Raw genomic sequence first — 19030 nt, forward strand, 5'->3', positions numbered from 1 at the left:
ATATTGCAGGAAGCTAATAACCAGCCACAATCTTTTTGTCAGATGGAAGAAATCACATTGATATTATTTTTTATAATTATGCTTATAAGATATTTTGGTGAGGGATGGGGAATGACATGCATCAAATGTCCCCAACTACACTTTAACTGGGATCATTGCAGTTCAAGGCACCCTGAAATTATTCTTTTAAATCTATACACAGTTGTTGACCAGGCAATAGCAATGATGTTAGAAACATGAAACCCCAAATAGGAAGTTTTATTTGGATTTTTTATGTTGAACTTTTATTTCCCAACCTGAAGGACTAAATGTTAATGTTTCAAAACCTTCCAGTGCTAGGGATTGGTGGAAAATAGTGAACCTTTTTATTTTGTTTGATTAAAAAATACTTTAATCTTAGTATATTGAATCTACAAATACTGAAGGCAAAAATATTCTAGATCAGTAGTTTTTACTTTATTTAAAGCACTCTTTAAGGCACCTTATATAATGTAACTATCCAATAGCACATGACCTCAATATGGTCCCCTGGTACTGGAGACTGGGAAGTGGACTGCACTCAGTTCTGTATGTGGCCTGTGGGGGCAGCAATTCAGTGCCGCTGCGTCGAGACCACCGCAGCATCAGAGACAAGAAGAAGCAGTGGCAGTGGCTGTGCTCGGGGCACGATCGTAGCTCTCATCACACCGAGACGCATTCAGGCAGTTCAGCGAAAATAGGAGACGGTCCGTATTGCAATGGTTACACCGTCAGTCTGTTCTTTCACAGTAGACACGCCGGAGCTGCAATGAAGGTGCATTTTTTTCTTTACATAATCTCTCTTCCAATTTTTGTCCTGCTTAGTGTTATAGCTGCCAGCTAATGTTAGCTAATGCAACGCAAGCTTCTTGTCGCTGTGTCTCCGGAGCTACCGTTATGTTTCCCAGCCTGTGTTAGCTAATTATCAAAACGGCAACTCTGACAGTGGTCTGTCACCAAACATCAACTTGACATTAATGTTCTACATGAACTTATTTAGGTAAATTAATTTTCTTATTGAAGATTTTGTTTAGTTGTTTTATCCGCTGTCTTGCAACGTTGACGTTAGCTGCTCATCTAAATATTTTAACTATGTAGCTAGCTTAATTATGTATTTGTGTTGTGGTAGTTGTAGCTGCTTGCTCCTCCTGTCTGCACATCTTGCTTTGTGCTTTATTGTCTTAAACTAGCACTGTGGGGTGAAGGCTTTTAATAATTTCATCTATAATTAACACCCATATGTAGTTTCTATAGAGAACGCAGGATATGTTTCTGTGGTAACCATCAGTACAAATGTTGCTGTTGCACCCATTCATGTTAAATGTCGTGTCAGTAACTGCTGCATCAACAACATTAATGTGAAGAGAGGAAATACTGAAGTAAAGGTGTTTTGTGACTGTCAGGCAGGGGCCTCGTCCATGTGGGCTTCATGCTGTGGTCTGCTGAATGAAGTCATGGGTACTGGGGCCGTCAGAGGCCAGCAGCCAGGGTTTGGGGCCGGTGCTGGACCCTTCAGATTTGCCCCCAGTGCGGGATATTCCACATACCCGCCCACCAGCTCAGGGAGTCCCAGTCTTGTATGCAAGGCCTGTGGCCAGGCCTTCTCAGTCTTCAGGAGGAAGGTAGGTGCCTGGGTGCTCTGTGTGATGCCAGTACATGTCAATAGGTCTGCTCACTTAATGAGGAGGAAAAAGGGCATGTGTTGAAGCAGAGGGGGATATTAAATGAATATTTTAGTCAGAAGTACTAATTACTGACTGTACCTGGCTGTGGAGTAATCTAGTTTTTGGCATGTAGATTGATGGAATGTCTTTATGCACATCTACATTTGTAATCAGTCTTCATATTTTAATGCTGTTTGGCCAATGGACTTAAAATAAAGATTGAAATGAATCAAAGCCCATGTCTTAAACCATTTCTTTTTTATTTTTTTAGAGTATCCTTGAGTCTTGTAAATTGTAAAGAGGTTGTTTTCTTGCAAAGTATAATTAGCCACAGTTTCTAAATTGCTGGAACAATATTTAGCTGTGTGGAGAATTTAATTTACACCCAGAGGCAACTCATTTTTATTGAAAATGCTGTGCCGTTCTAGCTGATTTCAGAGACAGATGGACAACATACTGGTTCTGTGATATCATCCTCACTGATGTTCATGTATGGCTCACAGGGTCTCATTCTGTCTGAACCCTGTGCTTCACTCACTCATCGTGCCAGTTTAATCCCACGTCTTGCATTTATTACTGTTTGATGTTTGTCACTTAAAAGAAATGAGCTGTCTCCTGTGTCTGTGCCTGGAGAGGTAGAACAGATGTGAGTGATTGAAAAATGCAGGGAAGGTCTATTGGCATGGATATGCTTTCCAGTGATCTATTAAATGTTGTCTGTCCACTTAACTGTCTCCCTGTTTTTTCTGAAATATCACAGGTTATTGTCAAAAAACTATAAATAAAGGGCAGATAGATATTTGGTCACATTTTTCAGTCTTATGCATCATTCTGATACGAGGGATTTTTGGCAGTAACACATGGTAGAAGGTGTGCATAAATCACTAATTGCCTAATTTCCATCATCTTGTTTTCTTTTCACTCTATTTCTTCACTAGTATATTTGCTGCGACTGCAAGAAGAGCTTCTGCTCGCTGTGCTCCGTGCTTCAGGAGAATCTTCGCGTTTGTGCCACATGTCACTTGCTGAAAGCGACAGCCTTTCAGCGGCCTCGGCTCATGCGTTTACGAGTGAAGGACCTGCGTCAGTACTTGCTACTCCGTAACATCCCCACCGATACCTGCAGGGAAAAGGAAGACCTGGTGGACTTGGTGCTCTGTCACCAAGGCATTGAGGAAGAGGAGGACCCTGACACGGGCAGCCTCCACTCGCGTTCCCTGTATACGCCAACCCCTTCTACCACACGATCTGCCTCTGAGCTGTCTGCTTTCGTCGCCTCTCAGGAGGAGCCGCTCAGCAGGAGTGATAGTTCTGATACCAACCAGGTCAGGGCTGACTTTGAAATATGTAGTATTTTTAATAACATCAAAATCAAACCGTATCCCTGTAACATGCTGAGATATAGACGTATAGCTGCTAGCCTCTCAGTTTTGTGGCTAGTCATTACATGGCCCCTCTTGTTTGCTTGTAAAACTCAATTTGTGGGTAAAATAATTAACATGGTTGGTGAAAGTTTGGATTTTACAGATTTACTGTAGATCATTTACTGTCAGATGTTACAGATCTGTAGGCACAAAGATTGGATTTCCGAGGAGTCTACTGTGTTTTTCCACAGCTCTTTAGGTTGTTTGGGGAGATTTTAGTGCATTATGTCATCAGTTGAGGGAGACTATTTGCTGAGCTGCTATAAATGAGTCTAAGGGAACCACTTGACATGTCACCACACACAAATATAGAAACAAAGTGTTGAAGTGAGGTTTATTTTTCACCTTTTCAGACTTGCTGGCTTTACTACAGTTTGTTAGCCAGCCAAAAGGAAACTGATTGGGATTCTAGAAAGCAGAGAGGCAAAAAGTAAAAGAAAGAATAAGTGCCGCAACTGGCGATGAAATGGGAGCTCAGTTCCAAACAGCCAGGATCCACTATAAATACTTGTACTTGGCCTGCTTAGGGAGCAATAAGCTTTTCTATGAATGGAAGGGACGAGACATTGTTGTTCCTAAGGTATCAATGAGCTGTCTGAAGTGCCTAATCCTAATCCTCAATTAGCTGGCTTGTTCTTTGCATATAGTGCAAACTAATGTTTGTTGTTGCTGTTGTTGTGTTGCAGGATATAGGCGACGCCACATCGGTGTCTCTCCTCAACTTGGATCCCAGTGAACACACTCCTGAGGTGATCAGATTTCCTACAATCATTTTGAAATTATTTATATATTATATTATATACATTTCATTTCTGTTGCTGAATGTTGATGCAGTGCAAGGAATCCAATGCAAGGGTTGAAAATGAGATGCTAATGCTTAGAACTTCTTGGCTGGATCTGAAACTGCTTTCTCTCCTCCTGCAAAAACTGCAGTTTCTTGCAGATTGCAGGATTCAATATACTTCAGATTTTCCAATTACAGTCAGAGTGCTTATTGTACAAAAGAAGCAGTAATAAATAAAACCATCTATGATAGGGAGGCTGAAATCCAGAAAAAAAGAGTTTTCTGTACAAAAAGTATAATTTAGTGGTTCTTCTGATCCTTTAGGTGAGTCCTCAGACGCGACGTCGGGCCAGAGCGTCTCTCTCAGACATCTCCAGCTTGAGGGACATTGAGGGCCTGTCTGTCAGGCAGCTGAAGGAGATCCTGGCCAGGAACTTTGTCAACTATTCAGGGTGCTGTGAGAAGTGGGAACTGGTGGAGCGTGTCAGCAGACTGTACAGAGAGACAGAGGAAAACAGGAAATCATGTGGGTATTAAATACTGTGCATAGAGATGACTGTTGGCAGTTTTCTTATTATTTATTAGTTGATAGGTATGAAAAATCTAAATTTTATTATAGAATATGTGAAGTCAAGTAGAGAGTGTATATAGATATAAGCTGCCATTGAAGTATTCAGTACTTGCCTGTATTTACTGTGCACTGAGTGATAGTCTGATTTCTCTCTTGCAGTGGAAAATGTGAGCAGTACTGTAACCACAGGTAAAATGTCACCCATCTGTTTGAACTGCCCTAGATGTTGGTACTGTATACCACATCCTGTTTTTACCCATATAAACCTAATATCTTTCTTCTTCTGATGATGGTGCCTACACTGATCACATGTAGACACAAGCAGACTCATTCAAATGAGTTTAGTCATTCAGTATGATGATCCAATTTTTTCTCGCTTGCTTTACTCCTCCCACACTTAAGTGGTGGCCTTCCCCCCTCCAATCTGCAACGGTGCCATCGGAGGTAAGGCTTATGGATTCCTCACCACCGTTGCCGTGGTCACACATAACCATCTGTGACACGCCACTCCATCGTATGAACAGTATCACATCTACATCACATCTGTCTTCATCATGAACCTGTGCTCATTTGTTATCCAATCCTTTCTTTGTGAAAATCCCTACATGTGCTTTTTCACTGAAAATGAATGTTCACTTACTCCATTTAAGAACTTAAATATTTCAGTTTCATTTGTCATGCTCCAGGAATATTGATCCACCGTGAGATCAATCTCCCAAGGTCATCTGTTCATGTGTTCAACATGTGAAGCTAATTATACTGAGAACTGCAGTATGTTAGCTGTGTACATTCACTCCCTTACCAGCACACCCTCAGTGATAAAGACTTTGTGGTTGCCATAGAAACATCTTGACACATAGCCACAACAGGCATTGACATTTTTCAGGAGATTGTGTGCATGACCTGACCAAGATAAGGCACACTGGATAAGATGAGGTGTTTTATTAAGCTGCTGGGTATTTTGCTGCCCCCTTGTCTCTCCCCAGTGCATGTTTTTTTTTTTTCCTCCATTGTGTTTAAAGCAGTTCTTTAACATTTCCAGTCACTTCTCTGTGTCTCTGTCTGTCTCTTACAGACGGTGAGAAGGGTCCGCTGACGATCCACGACGACAACCTCTGCAGGATCTGCATGGACGCCATGATCGACTGCGTTCTCCTGGAGTGCGGTCACATGGTCACCTGCACGAAGTGTGGCAAGAGGATGAACGAGTGCCCGATCTGCAGGCAGTACGTCGTGAGGGCCGTGCACGTCTTCAAGTCCTAATGCACCAACTGCAACGCCGCAGCACCTGCTTCAGAGCAGCAGCAGCTCAGATTGAGACTGTACCTTAATTCAACCATGCAGCTCATAACTTTGGAATCCCCAAAAGACTTATTTTGTGGATGTTTCATGTTTGTATTCACATTATTTGCACATTGAAATATTATGAGAAATGTGTTTTTCTTAAGACTTTGACTCTTTGGTTTAACCAGTGGGCAGAGCATAGGATCGTACCCTCCTGTGAGTCATTCCTCGAGTAAACATATCTCTAATCTGTCTTCATTCCTTAGTGTCTATTTTGCTTTTCTTACAGTTTTTCAACACAAAGAATGTGTGGCATTCAGTCACGTGCAGTCTTATTAAACACAACACATCACCCTCAGATCTGCCTATAAACTGTAGCTGGCACTCGACTGCTGAGTATTCTTTAGAGGACATCTCTTTACAACTGCTGCAAGCTAATACATATCTTAGTAACACCGAGGACGGACACATACTGAACCTGAGCACACGAGAGTTAGGTGCCAAATAATGGGTCACGCACTCATGCTTCTCACCCATCTTCTTTTTCCCTCGACTGTGTTGGCCAGTGTGTGGCTGGTAATTGTTAGCACGTTTAAACAGAAAGCACTTTGTTCACTGTGTGTGTTAAGGCACCACTGCTCACAACCAAATTCAAACCAGTAATAGTGACTAAGGTGTACTACTGATTGAAAACTTGTCCGAACCTCAGCTTGACTGATGGGGTTTTGAATGCCAGTAACTTTAGGTTAGTGAGAAAAACTAAATAGAAATCACTGAACTTGTTTTCTTTTGAAGTTTAACTCAGTGTTACTCAGCCCACAGATGAGTAGGTGCTCTGCCACTGTGATTCAAGGACACCGATGACTGATAATGGTGATTTATGATGAAAGTCGATGTGTTATTTATTTCACCATATTCACCTATTTTGTTATAAAAAAAAGAGCTTATTGCAATGCATTACATGTTGAAACGACCATACAAACTCTGTCATTACAGCAATAGCTGACCTCTGCTGTCACCTCTGTCTTTAGTGGAGATGCAAGACAAAAACCGGTGCTAACTCATCCAACCATCTTCCCTGTTTCCAAGCTGAACTGTGGATGTGAAACTCTGAATGTTTTTGTTTTTGTTGTTGTCGTATATTGTTGGGAGTGGAATGAAGTGTCTTAATGCGTTTTAGTTGATTTTCTCTCACGTAGGAGTAATATATTGAACTAACTATTCAAAGACATAGCGATGAGTTTACTGACACCTGTGGTATAGAAAGTATATAGAAATAATGACTTGCTAATGTACATTTGCATATATTGATCCATATGAGATGTATATATCTATATTTTTTTCCATTTGATTTAAATTGCGTAATATCAGATTATTGAAATGTCCCTGGGATTGGGTTAGTTTATTATTACAGAGTTACGTTTTCCTGTCAAGTGGTTTCAAATATGTTTAATCTGCATAGTTTTGCTTGAACTATCTGTCCCTCTTGAACCAGAGCATGACAAGAACCTGTATGACACTGGTTATGTTATATCCTCCATCTTCCCCATCTCTAAAACTCAATTTGCTGGTTTTTATTTCACCTTATCCTGCTCATTTAGAAGTATCCAGCTCTCTACTGTACCCACATAAAGTCAACATTGCTGCTATCACAGTAAAGACGTCCTCTACAATCACGAATAGTAACGGAGCAAGTTGCACTTTTCCTTTAGAGAGGGTGTAATTGTGTGCAAGGTTTTGTCTTTGTATTTGGGAATGTTGAACTTTTTATTTTGGTAATTAAAGATTTTAATTAAAGTCTGTTTTTGTATACTCATGCATCCCAAACAGTGTCCCTGTATTATCTTGGATAAATAATTCAGTTAGTGCAGAAGAGATCATTTGATTAATTTATCAACACAAAATTATCAGTTTTGCTTTTTTTTTTTTTTTACAATTTACAATTTAAAAACTTTACATTGGGAAATTGTGTGGGGCTTTCTTAAAGGCAAAATACAAAAAATAGGGAAGAAACCTGCTAATTAGTATATATACATACACATAATTTATTTGGTCCATCAAGCTCTTATTCACACTGAAGCCATAACCTATGACGAGGTGTCACATGGCTCATTTTAAGCAGTTACAGGACAAGAAAACATGAATCCTGGCATCTTTCACTTCCATAAGAATATGACTAAGAAAAGTGAAGACTCAGTGATAGTACAAATGAAATTCTTTTAATGCATATTAGCACTTAGTTTTTGGATTTACAAATATAAACATTATCACATTCACTTGAGGTGATAGCAGATTACAGCACAACACCCAAAATACACACAACACCAAGTGTATGGAGTTTATTTTTAAATGTATGCAAATGAGTTATTTGCAAAGGTCTTAATTAGTTGCTTATATAAACCTGTATAGAGGACCAGATATGCTGGGTTGACTGCATTATACAAAGTCTGTCAGGTAAGTTGTCAGTCACGTTTGCTGTGACTGTCAAATTCCTGCTTCTGGCTTTTGGGTGTTAAAGCCGCCGACTGGGTGCTGCAACAGGCTCAAACCACCCCGATAAATTATTGGCAAGCATTTTGAACCATCTCTGAGACATCCACGTCAAATTACTGAATAAATGAATAAATACAAACTGGAATAAAAAAAACAAAAAAAAAAACAACAACAATAAATTAATGTTGAAATGTTCATGAAAACCCCATCAAATACCAACACTCAACAGCTCATAAAGGTATTAAGATAACTGAAGACATGGGGGTGTAACAGGAATATGAAATTTGTTTACTCTGTTTTATCATTGTTGAAATACATTCTAAATATTTGGGAAGTATTTATGATAATTTAGTCAGATATTTATTACTGTACATGTTCTTTTTTTTCCCTCTGATACTGAGGTTACATTGATGTCCAATACAGATTTTGGCACATAGGAGACACTTGTATGAAGGCAAACTGAGGGAGGTTCCCATGCCGTACAGTCTCTCTGTGATATTTAGCTCCTGAGACACTGTAAACTCATGAAATGGTGCTTGTATAAAAATACTGTGTTTTCAAATATTTAAAGATTAAAAATAAACAACCCAACCATCAATTACAAGCACATCTTTATAAAAGTAAACTCTCAACACAAGTACATGCATGACGCTCGCTCTTTGTCCGTCCAGTGAATGTTTATCATCCATCTAAGTTCTCCATCCAGAAATCCGCCTCTCATTTCACTTTGTCTACCGTGACACTGACTCAGAGACTTATCATAGGGACCAGTTTAAAAAGAAAATAATTGTTCCATTAAGTGCAAAGACAGTTTTTCAATCATTTTTTTCCTGTTAGAAACTAGCTTGTCTTCTGCAGCAGTTTGTCCTCTTTCAGTCTAAATGGTACGCTCACAGACATCTCTGCGATGAACCTTTCGCAGGCCGTCTTGGTCACCTGCTTGCAGAAGCGAAGGTCTATCTGACAGATGCTTCCACAGCGCTTGAAAAAGTTTAGGGAATGGTCTGTGACCCGGTTGCAAACTAAAATAAAACAGAGAGAACAAAAATCAGTCACAAGTCTGATATCTAAAAAGGGATGTGCATAGAAAAAGACACTGCAAATCATTTAGTTTTCACGTCTTTTCTTGATGCATAACGTTAAATACAAGATCTTGAAGCATGTAGATTATGTAAGTAGGACACACTTAACTCTTAAACAGTCCTGTCTTTTCATGGGCTCTACTGAACCCGGCCCCAGTCGGCAGACTCGGTTCATTTACAACTCACAATGATGGCAAGCAGCTAAAAAATTACAGAATTACAGAAAGATTTTAAAATGTGTCAGCATTTGAAAAAGTTTAAAGTAGGTTGGAGCTTGAACTATTTTAGAATTGCCTGCAAAAGGAAAATGTTATTTTTCATTTTCTTAATTTATTCCCCCAAAGCAACCCACACAGGTATTTTCAGTTACTATACCTCTTCTGAGGACTGTGTGCGTGATTGTCAGCTCTCTGTCAGTCATTCTTATTGGGACCTTATAGCTCCGCCCATCCTAAACAGATGTCTAATCAACTAAAATACTGAAAACACATGTGTGGGACAGAACACTTCAAGAAGTGATTTATTAGTTCAAAATGTTCTGAAAAATGTCCAGTGGCGTTTATATTCACTCATCTTTTTGGAATTTATTTATTTGTCTTAATCTCAGTGTTCAATTAATTTCTGTTTCTGATACGTCATCAGTGTCGACGTGTAATGTTTTGGATCAGTGAAATATTCTGTGATTACAATCAGATGTGATATACTTTCTTTGCCTTCAATGGTCAATTGTGCTTACACTGTCTATAGTGAGACAGTGCTCCATGAGATTAAATGAGCACAGCCTTGTACTTCTTCTCTCTGCCTATCCAGGAACCAGACTGTTAATTAGTTGCCCGTGGCAGTAATTTAAATACCATCTGTGAAACAGCAAGAGCCATTCGTTCGCTTGTCTTTTGTGGCTTTTCAGTGGAAGATGTTTCAGGGTCCTGGTATTGTGTATGCTGGCTCTGTATCACACTGTCATTGCTTACTAAGACACTTGAATAGGACATTGGATGTTATTAGTAACACCTGCACTTTTCCTAGTAAAACAAGATAAAATCTCTTTTGTGAAATATACCTATTTTGTGTGGCCTTTCCTTTTTCTATTGGAAACTGAGGTACATGCGGCTTTTCCAAAGTTTACATTTGCAGATTTGCTTTTGGTCTTTACACTCTGGTTACAACACATTATCTGTTGCAGACTGCAGGGATTACTGAAGATGTCATTCACACTAACTGATCATTGGGACTGGTTTCCTGCAAAGCCGTGACTTGAGTGGCCACCCAGCAAAAGCATGTAGCTTCACACTGCGTCACATCTGTATGTAATTACCACCCAGAAACTCTCGCAATTGTGCCTGTGTATTCTTAAAGTCCCAGTTCTCACCAGAGAGGTTGATTTCTGTGAGAGAGTCTCTGGTCGTGGTTCCTGCTGCTGTCAGTAGGTTGACTGACTGGTCGTTGATATGGTTGCAGTAGCTCAGGTCGAGTCTGGACAGCAAAGGCATCTGCCGACTGATCAGACGTAATGACGTGTCGGTGATGTCCAGCCCCGCCAGCCGCAGGTCCTCCACATTCCGCAGCTTGCAGCGGTTATCCAGTTGACCTGTCAGTCAGTCGCATAAAGAACATCATGTTCACATTCTTACTTGCAATCAACTTTATTTTTAAAGCTATGTTTTAGTCCTAAGACCTGAAAGCTAAAGGAGGTATGAGGAAAAATAATGTTGATGCTCGTCTTTGACTAAAAATCATCTCTCTTTACAGAAGAAGAGCAATAATGAGTATGAACTGAGTAGGTAATGTACAAAGTTAACCACTATGACTGATCCACCACCTACACACACAAACCTTAACTGAGTTTTTCCCCAAAAATTTTAACCCTTATGTAACCAGTAGCTACATTAATGTTACATGTTATATCATAGCATGGGGGCTACAGTGGGTCAACAAAGCACAAGCGCTACCACGGATGGAGGTTTTATTCCTGAGTTACCTGGTCTGTTGTCTGTGGGGGGTGAGAGGAGGTCCCTCATCTGCGCGTCTTTAAGTCCCTCCACCCACTGGACATCCAGGGTGCGCAGCAGAGGGCAGCTGGAGGTGCAGAGCGCAGATACAGCAGCCCAAGAACACCCTGATAACTTTAACACTCGCAGACCTAAAAGACACAGCAGCACTTTAAAAACTGATGCAGAACAAGTCAAAAAAAAAAAAAAGAGGAAATTTTTCCTTGTTAATGGCTCAAGAATCACCGAGTTAGATACCTGGCAATCTATTAATAAGCCAGCTTAATTGCTTCTTGGAAATGTTGGTCCAGCTGAGGTCAAGGGAAACTGGCTGTCGGCGGATAATCCCGCTTAGCATGAGTGGAGTGATGGAGGTGCAGCGGTTCAAATCGATCCTCATCCAAAGTCTCTTGTCACAACACCTAGACATCAGAGACAAAAATTTGTATTGCATGTTATAAGCTCTCAAAAAAAAGAAAAAACAAGCTCTAATTGTCTTTCACACTTAAAAAGGAAAAATTTGTGCATTCTGTGCAGCACTATTTTTCTTTTGCAATGTCTGTGATGTTGAACATAAAAAATGTAAACATGCTATTTTAAGTGTGTGCTGTGCATTTACCATCTGTTCCACGTCTTGCAAACTCTCATGCACACACACAGCTCCTGGTGTGTGAGATAGCCAAAGATCTTCATCCAGACCTCGCGCTGTATGACGTGTGTTTTACCATCTTTTAGAGGCAGTCTGTCAGGAGGCGGGCTTATCGGAGGTGGCCGAATGACGTGCCGCTCCATTTGGACACACTTGGGAGGGGAGCGTGGGGGCACCGGCCGGTTGGTTGGGGTGCTCCTGTTGAAGCCTAGTGGAGTGATCTGACTCGGGTAGAAGTGGCGCAGCTCCCACGGGGTCCCATTCATCTCTTTGGTCTTGAGGTGGGGCCTCTGATCCCCGAGTTCATTGCCGTTGCGAAACAACCTTTTGGGTTCCTCGTTTTCCGTCTCCGGCTCCACCTTGAGGGGTTGGCGGTTCTCGTTGGCCAGGCAGTCCTCCGTCTTCTGGATTTCCTGATTCAGTGCTTTGCTCAGTTCTCGGCTCAGCTCCCTGTTAGGTAAACGGCGCTTACGGCGAGCTTTTGGACGAGGACCTTTTTCCTGGGTCTCGCTTCCGCCCTCACTGCTGGGGCCAGCCTGCGGAGAGCTGCAGTGAGACTGGTCACTGTCTCCAATGGGTGTTTTAATGCAGGGATTCAAAAGTTCATTCTTGGAGTCCTTGTCATCCCGTTCGTCTTCAGCATCTCCAAAACGCCCTTTCCTCTCTACACCACTCCGGAAGTGAAGCTCCCTTCCTTCTTCATCCTCCTCCTCATATGCGTCTTCGTCCTCCTCTTCTGTCTTGATTTGGTGCAGAAGTTTAGAAAAATAAGGATCATCTGACTTTTCCTGGATGAAAAAAATAACAAGTTGTATTAAACCAAAACACTGTTTATTGATTTAAAAAAACATATATGAGGTACTCTGTAAATGATACAAACCTTCTTCCTCACACTGAGATCCTCTTCCTCATCGTCCTCAAACAGCTTCCTCTTCTTCCTCAGTTTGTCCTCAGGCCTGGGCCTGGGCAGGCTGCTTGGGGAGAGCAGTGGTGGCTGTCGGAGAGACTCCTCCGGCCTGTACCTGGGTGTTTCCTCTCTGTCTGGTCTCCTCTTGGCTGCAGAAGAAGCGTCTCCCTCCTCCTTCACAGGCTTCTGTTCCCTCAGCAGAGAGCCAGGGAGGTTGGAGGCGTACTTAAAGCCTGGACCCCTTTTTTGCTTCAATACCAAAGGGGACAAAAATTGCGAAACAACTTTATACCTTTTGTCTAAAGTGACAAGGAAAACCAACTGTGCTCAATGTGTAGCTACGGTTTAATAAATTCATCACTGGAGCCAAAACAAAAAAAACATGTAGTATGTATGTGGTTTCCTGCTTCTGTGACAAACACAGTCACATGTGAATTACTTTCACAAACTACAAGAGTATAAACAGGAAGTGGCTGAAGACACAAACTGAAATAAAGAAAGTAATAGGGAAATAACAAAACAGCTATTAGCTATGATTAATACCCAAACTCTTTATTAGTAATTCTGTCTGAAAACACACATAAAACACACACACTTATTGAGCTGTTACTAAATCCAAATACTCTAACTCACACATATCTGTACTCACTTTTCCACTTTTCCCAGCATGGTTGCATTTGGGACATTCCCAGCAGTTAGGCAGTTCATCGTTCACCACTCCAGACGCATCGCTCACCTGACAGAACCACAAAGAAAATGAGCTGGATTTCAACGTGACCAACGAGCTTTAACGGATTCCTATGTACAGTTTGTTTGACACAAACAAGACTAGGGAAGTGAAAGTGAATGTTGTGACGTGTCCCTGTTAGGCAGGTCAGTTCAATTTAACTCAGCCACTGGCAACATACAGACTCTTGCTTCATACATTGAGTAGAAAAGAGAAGTAAAGTTAAAGACTCCTACTTGAGGATCTTAAAAATGCACCTCTGAATGTTTGTCTCAATTCTTATACATAATGTATAGATCTGGAAAAAAAGATTTAGAATATTTTAATTGTTGCATGATGCAAAACAACTAGACGGTGCATGTTTAAAAAACTGGTTTGACTAAGCCTATGCTAGCAATGACCTGTTGTGTTTTTGACATAGCAGTTACAAACAGGGTGTGTGCTGCTTTACATTTTTCTGCCTTTACCTCATGAAATGTCTTTAATGCTGAAACTAGTAAAGTCTATGTTCACACATCCTTTCAGGGCAACGAGTTCAACTTTTGCTCATTAGTCAATGTTTTTATGCCTCATGACTCATTTTCTTCAACATGTGGTGGGAGTCAAATCCTCAAACATGATACCGTCATGCTTGAGCCATAAAAACTTCTGAATCACAGTGTATTCAGAGTTATATAAACGACAACATTCCCATATCCAGTTACCTTCAGTGAGTACAGTCCAACTGTCTGAGTCACTCACTCACATTATGTTTCGATGACCTGGGATTGCTGACACAATGCTTAAACACAGATGAGTCAGTGTGTGAATGACTTGACTGAGGTCGAGTTGTTCAACTATTCCCAGCCCAGCCCTCTGTACCTTGAGGCAGTGTGGATGGACGATCTCGTTGCAGATGGAGCACTCCATCAGCATGAAGTTGAACTTGTCCTCTTCCTCCTCCAGGGTGTCCTCCTTCCCTGCCTCTTTACACACCACACACACTGCCGTGTGGGGCAGGACGGGCTGCATGGAGCAAGACCAAACCACAAACAAGGAATAAACACATTTAACATCAATGAACCATGTTATGAGTTATGTGTATTTTTTCAGAAGAGACACTGTGATAGCTAACACAATTTCAATTTCTAAATCTTTCTTTAAACTGATAAATGTAGCATATGCTTTCTAAAAATAAAAAAAAATTGTAATATCTACAGTTCTACTATTGACTCACCGCGATGCATTGTCTCATAATGCAGGACTGTTTCATGCGCCCTGGCCCTCCAAACTTCTTCATGTCCTTGCAGAAGTGACACTCTCCACACTCGGTTCGGAGGCACGCCTCGCACTTTCGGCAGCGTGTCCTCCTGCGTCTGGCGCCAGATGAGCTGCGGTTGGACGGCAGCTTAACGGCTGACGACGTCCCCATCTTGGGCTTTGGTCGGTTGGCAGCCCGCTGCTGGAAGACAAATAGTGAGAGTGAAAGTGAGACAAAGGTGGGAAAATTAGGAGACCCTCTGTCTGTAGGGGGTGACAAGTTTGTACCTGGAAACAATATTTGTGTCTTTAAGAAAGATAATGAGTGTAATATACTGTTTATAAGACAGCTTGTCTGTATTGAGGTTTGTATTAATTATGCCCGATAATGTTGCATCAGCACAATACTGATTTCTTTTTTTTCTTTTTTTAGGCATAATAAGTAGGCTGTTCCTGCTGCTGTGTGACAAGTCTTAGAAACTGGCTACAACAAGGAATTCAAAATTGGCTAACCCTTTGCTAACCCTTGATAAAAAAAAAAAACAACAGGGAAGCGCTCAAGGATCCACCCTCTGGGGAAAATTAAAGATCAAACATGCTTTCTATGTTTGAGTTGAAGGGATTTTACAACTCTGCCAGAGAATAGAGACACAAGGAAACAGGTACTAAGAAATGGTTGTTTTTACAAATCTGCATCAAGCAATTACTTTCATAACTGATTAGTCATTTTGTCTACAAAATGTCAGAAAATAGTGAAAAAGGCCTGTTGACAGGTCAAGGTGACATCTCCAACTGTCTTGTCTGACTGTCTGTCTGTTTGTCCAACCAATGGCCAAAACCATAAGATATTCAGTTTACTGTCACATATGCCAAAGAAGAGTATCAACATTTCAAACATTTAAGAAGCTAGGAACAGCAAATGTTTGGTATTTTTGCCAACAAAAAAAAAGACTCAAACAATTATTTTTAGTATCAATTAATCTGATGATCACCTTCTCAATTAACAGATCAATTGTTTAGACTGTAAAATATCAGAAAATTGCGAAAAAATAAGCTAAGCTCAAGGTGACATCTTTAAATGTTCAGTTTACAAAGATACAAATCAGCGGATAGCAGCAAATCTTCACATTTGACAAGCTGGAACCAACAAATGTTTGATATCATGTTCTGAAAATAATTTGTATGGTCAATCAATTATGAAAATAGTTGGAGATTAATTTTCCGTTGCTTGGGTAATCAATTAATCAACTAAATTTTTCAGCTATGGATAACAGAATCTAAGATGGCATCAAATGAAACCATTGTGGAAATGATCAGATCCAAACCTGCCCCACAGCTGCCACTTCTTGTGTTCTACTTCTTGGTGAATTACGCATATATTGTATGTGTGACTCATAGGAGTAAATGAAAGAAAAGGTAACGTGATGATTAAACTCATCTTACAAGTTCATAAGGGGAAAAGACACTCAGCACCCCCACACACATACACACGTGCACACATACACACACACACACATACCATCACCAGTCAGCTTTGAAACAATGACCCTAAATTCACATTTGTAATTTTCTCACATTTATTTTTACTCTCTTGCCTGTTGCCATGGCAGGATTGTGAAGTACTGTGAAAATAAGACAAATCATAGACCATTACAGTGATTCTTGTTCTAGTAGGAGAGGTTACCTTGGCAACACATTGGCCTTGCTGGTGGCAACTGTTTGAATATAGGACTGCAAGAGATGGATAAAAATAAGCTCACAGTGGAGGTTATGATTTAGTGTGAGCCTGTGAGCACTTTCCCAGTGTCATTTATTCTCATTCCATAACTGGTAAATACACGGCTGCCCACATATTACTGATAAATGTAGCTCTTTGAACAGTTATCACTCAGTTCATATTTATTTAATTTATTTATTTAACATTAGTATTTTATTAAATAGCTTTCAAGCACATGTTGATTTCATTTCTGGATATCAGTGCTGGAGCTCTATGGACATGTGAAACAGGCAAAACAAGACAGATATAAAACAAGATATTCCAGGCTAACGACAATCTAGACTAATGCTTTCTGAATGATACTACCTACAAAGAGAGGAGAAACCAGCCATGAATCTGTTGACTGTGAAAAAATAACCTACTCAGTATGTTATTAATGTTGCCCTGATTTTGTCAGGACATCCTCATAACAAGATGTTCCTTCATGTTTACCAAAAACTGTCCTAGCACCTTTTTCCTCAGGAGGATTTTTGAAAGGCTTGTTTTTGAAATCTACAGTTTTATATCACTGAGTGTCTTTTAAATTGTATGTTTCTTTTTCTCCCCAACACAATAGGTTGTTCATTGTCTGCTGTTGCTGATGGACAATTTGTTCAAAACATGGCTAAATCCATCTGACAGCTTTCCATAAATCCATCTCACTATGGAAATACAGGAGGTTGACATCAAAGACAGGACTGGTGCTGCTGCTGCTGCTGCTGCAGAGGTAGCTGTGACTGTCAACGTCACACTGTGTTTTTTAGTTCAGCTGCCTCATTATTTTCCTGACCTTTGTCTGACACAACTGCTTTTGTAATAGCTTACCTAAGTCAGGTTTGCAGTGCCTCTGAACAAAGCGTCCGATGAATTAAAGTGGCTATGCAAAGTTCTGATCACAACAAATAGTTGACGTTTCATTCACTGACTTAACACCTCTGACCTCAGCTGGTGGCATCAAAGTGTGGCTACACCCAATTCAAAGCAGTCACTTTGCAGAGCGGGATCGCCAAAGCAACTACCACCTGACCCGTCTTTACTGTAACTCGGTGCAGTAATATGTCAGGAATTTGGGATTGGTTGCTGAGGCCTGTGAACAAAAACATGGCCTATATTCTGAGCGCAGTCTTCTGACTCAGCTTCAACGTGGATTTCAGTGGGAGGCAGTCACAAGGCTCATCATCTGCTGCTCATGTACAGTGGTCCTTAACACAGATAAAAGTGTGTGTTATTGTCTCTGAGATGTGTCACAACAGAAGGGGCCAAAATGTCCTCTCTGATGAGGAAGTGTTAATGGATATTGTGGGTATAAACATTGTGTAAGAACAAGGAGCTGACTGTAGTGTCAACACTTCTCACATTTCTCCTGAATAATACAGGCTAAATGTCTAATGGAGCTCAGTTAGAAAACATTCATGCTGTGGACCCTACTTATAGATGGACGTAATATCACATGCAAACTTTGTCCTTAGGAACCTCATGATACAATATGTTGAGTGTGACATCTAACTTAAATCATCAGCATTCTATAGTCCTCCTTCTGGTGGGAAACATGTGGACAAAACACAGCTGAAATCAAACCAACCATAATTTTGCCAGAGGTTTGAGGGGGTCACTGGACCCCGGTTTGGGAACCCAACAGAAGCAGAGCCACTTCATTGTTCCCTCTCCCCATCCCCCTCCTCAGTCCCTGCTCCAACAACATTTTGCCTAAAGCCTCCTTAAAGGCACAGAGTGGTGGGGCAAGTTTAGGAAGTATGAGGAAATTAATCGCAAGCAAAGCAGTTATGGGACGTTAGTGTACACGAGTAAATCACAGCTTTTTACCAGCATGAAGTTGGATGGCCTTACAGCTAATGGAGTACACTGAGGTTCTGGCCACCGCCACGGATTTATAACATTACTGGATGAAAGTGCTCTGTGTTAAGAGGTGGTCAGTACAAAATGGGTCAGTTGTGGCTAACATGATAGATGGTGTCCAAGGAGGAGAGGACACGGTGTGTTTGGACAATCAGGGTATCAATTCAGATAAGCAGTCCGACTCTATTTAACTGTAATATGTATTTAATGTTTAGCTAGGTGTTCATCTCTATAACCTGGTTAACTGTTGAATAAGGTTTAAAGGACCTTTCTCCTTTCAACTCGACTAAAATACAGAGAAGAAGAGAAGCGGGTGAAAACCAAAACGTTAACCTGAAGCAACTGAAGAAAAAAAACGTTCAGCTTATAAAAGGCTTCCTTTCACATAGCTCACTAAAACAACACACGCATACAGAGAGGTCACATTATGAAATGTAAGAGCTCTGACCTGCTCAGACTCTGAATCATATTCCTCGTCGTCTCCGCTCAATGACAAGGCCATGGTTCCTCTCTCTCATCGTTTGTGAACAGCACAGAAAACTAACATGGCTGAACAAGGCTCCTCCAGCTCACCCCCCCCCCAACCG

General features: G+C 40.9%; 2 protein-coding genes across 7 annotated transcripts; one reads left to right on the plus strand and one right to left on the minus strand.

The window, feature by feature from the left end:
- Window positions 1–649: 649 nt before the first annotated feature.
- rnf34 (ring finger protein 34) lies at window positions 650–7553 on the plus strand. Of its 3 annotated transcripts, XM_022751680.1 has the most exons (8): window positions 650–793; window positions 1422–1640; window positions 2621–3007; window positions 3793–3855; window positions 4215–4416; window positions 4621–4650; window positions 4864–4905; window positions 5537–7553. In XM_022751680.1, the coding sequence occupies exons 1-8, from the start codon at window positions 788–790 to the stop codon at window positions 5722–5724; spliced, it is 1137 nt and encodes a 378-aa protein (XP_022607401.1). In that variant the 5' UTR covers window positions 650–787; the 3' UTR covers window positions 5725–7553. The 3 variants fall into 3 exon arrangements, with proteins under 3 accessions (XP_022607401.1, XP_022607409.1, XP_022607417.1); XM_022751688.1 differs by lacking the exon at window positions 4864–4905 and having other exon boundaries at window positions 5537–7552; XM_022751696.1 differs by lacking the exon at window positions 4864–4905 and having other exon boundaries at window positions 1426–1640; window positions 5537–7552.
- A 389-nt stretch (window positions 7554–7942) lies between these two features.
- On the minus strand, window positions 7943–19006 carry LOC111226470 (lysine-specific demethylase 2B-like). 4 transcript variants are annotated; one of them, XR_002665310.1, is made up of 11 exons: window positions 18892–19006; window positions 14808–15032; window positions 14453–14596; window positions 13514–13600; window positions 12838–13122; window positions 11928–12745; window positions 11567–11730; window positions 11299–11460; window positions 10690–10908; window positions 9430–9521; window positions 9177–9260 (listed from the first exon to the last, which is right to left on the minus strand). XR_002665310.1 is itself a non-coding variant. In XM_022751655.1 (10 exons), the coding sequence occupies exons 1-10, from the start codon at window positions 18943–18945 to the stop codon at window positions 9079–9081; spliced, it is 2337 nt and encodes a 778-aa protein (XP_022607376.1). In that variant the 5' UTR covers window positions 18946–19006; the 3' UTR covers window positions 7943–9078. The 4 variants fall into 4 exon arrangements, 3 of the variants coding, with proteins under 3 accessions (XP_022607376.1, XP_022607385.1, XP_022607368.1); XM_022751655.1 differs by lacking the exon at window positions 9430–9521 and having other exon boundaries at window positions 7943–9260; window positions 14808–15029; XM_022751664.1 differs by lacking the exon at window positions 9430–9521 and having other exon boundaries at window positions 7943–9260; window positions 12838–13113.
- Between the last annotated feature and the right edge of the window lie 24 nt (window positions 19007–19030).

The sequence above is a fragment of the Seriola dumerili genome, unplaced genomic scaffold (assembly GCF_002260705.1).
Source record: "Seriola dumerili isolate Sdu_G_001 unplaced genomic scaffold, Sdu_1.0 BDQW01000017.1, whole genome shotgun sequence".
In the NCBI taxonomy this organism is placed as follows: Eukaryota; Metazoa; Chordata; class Actinopteri; order Carangiformes; family Carangidae; genus Seriola; species Seriola dumerili.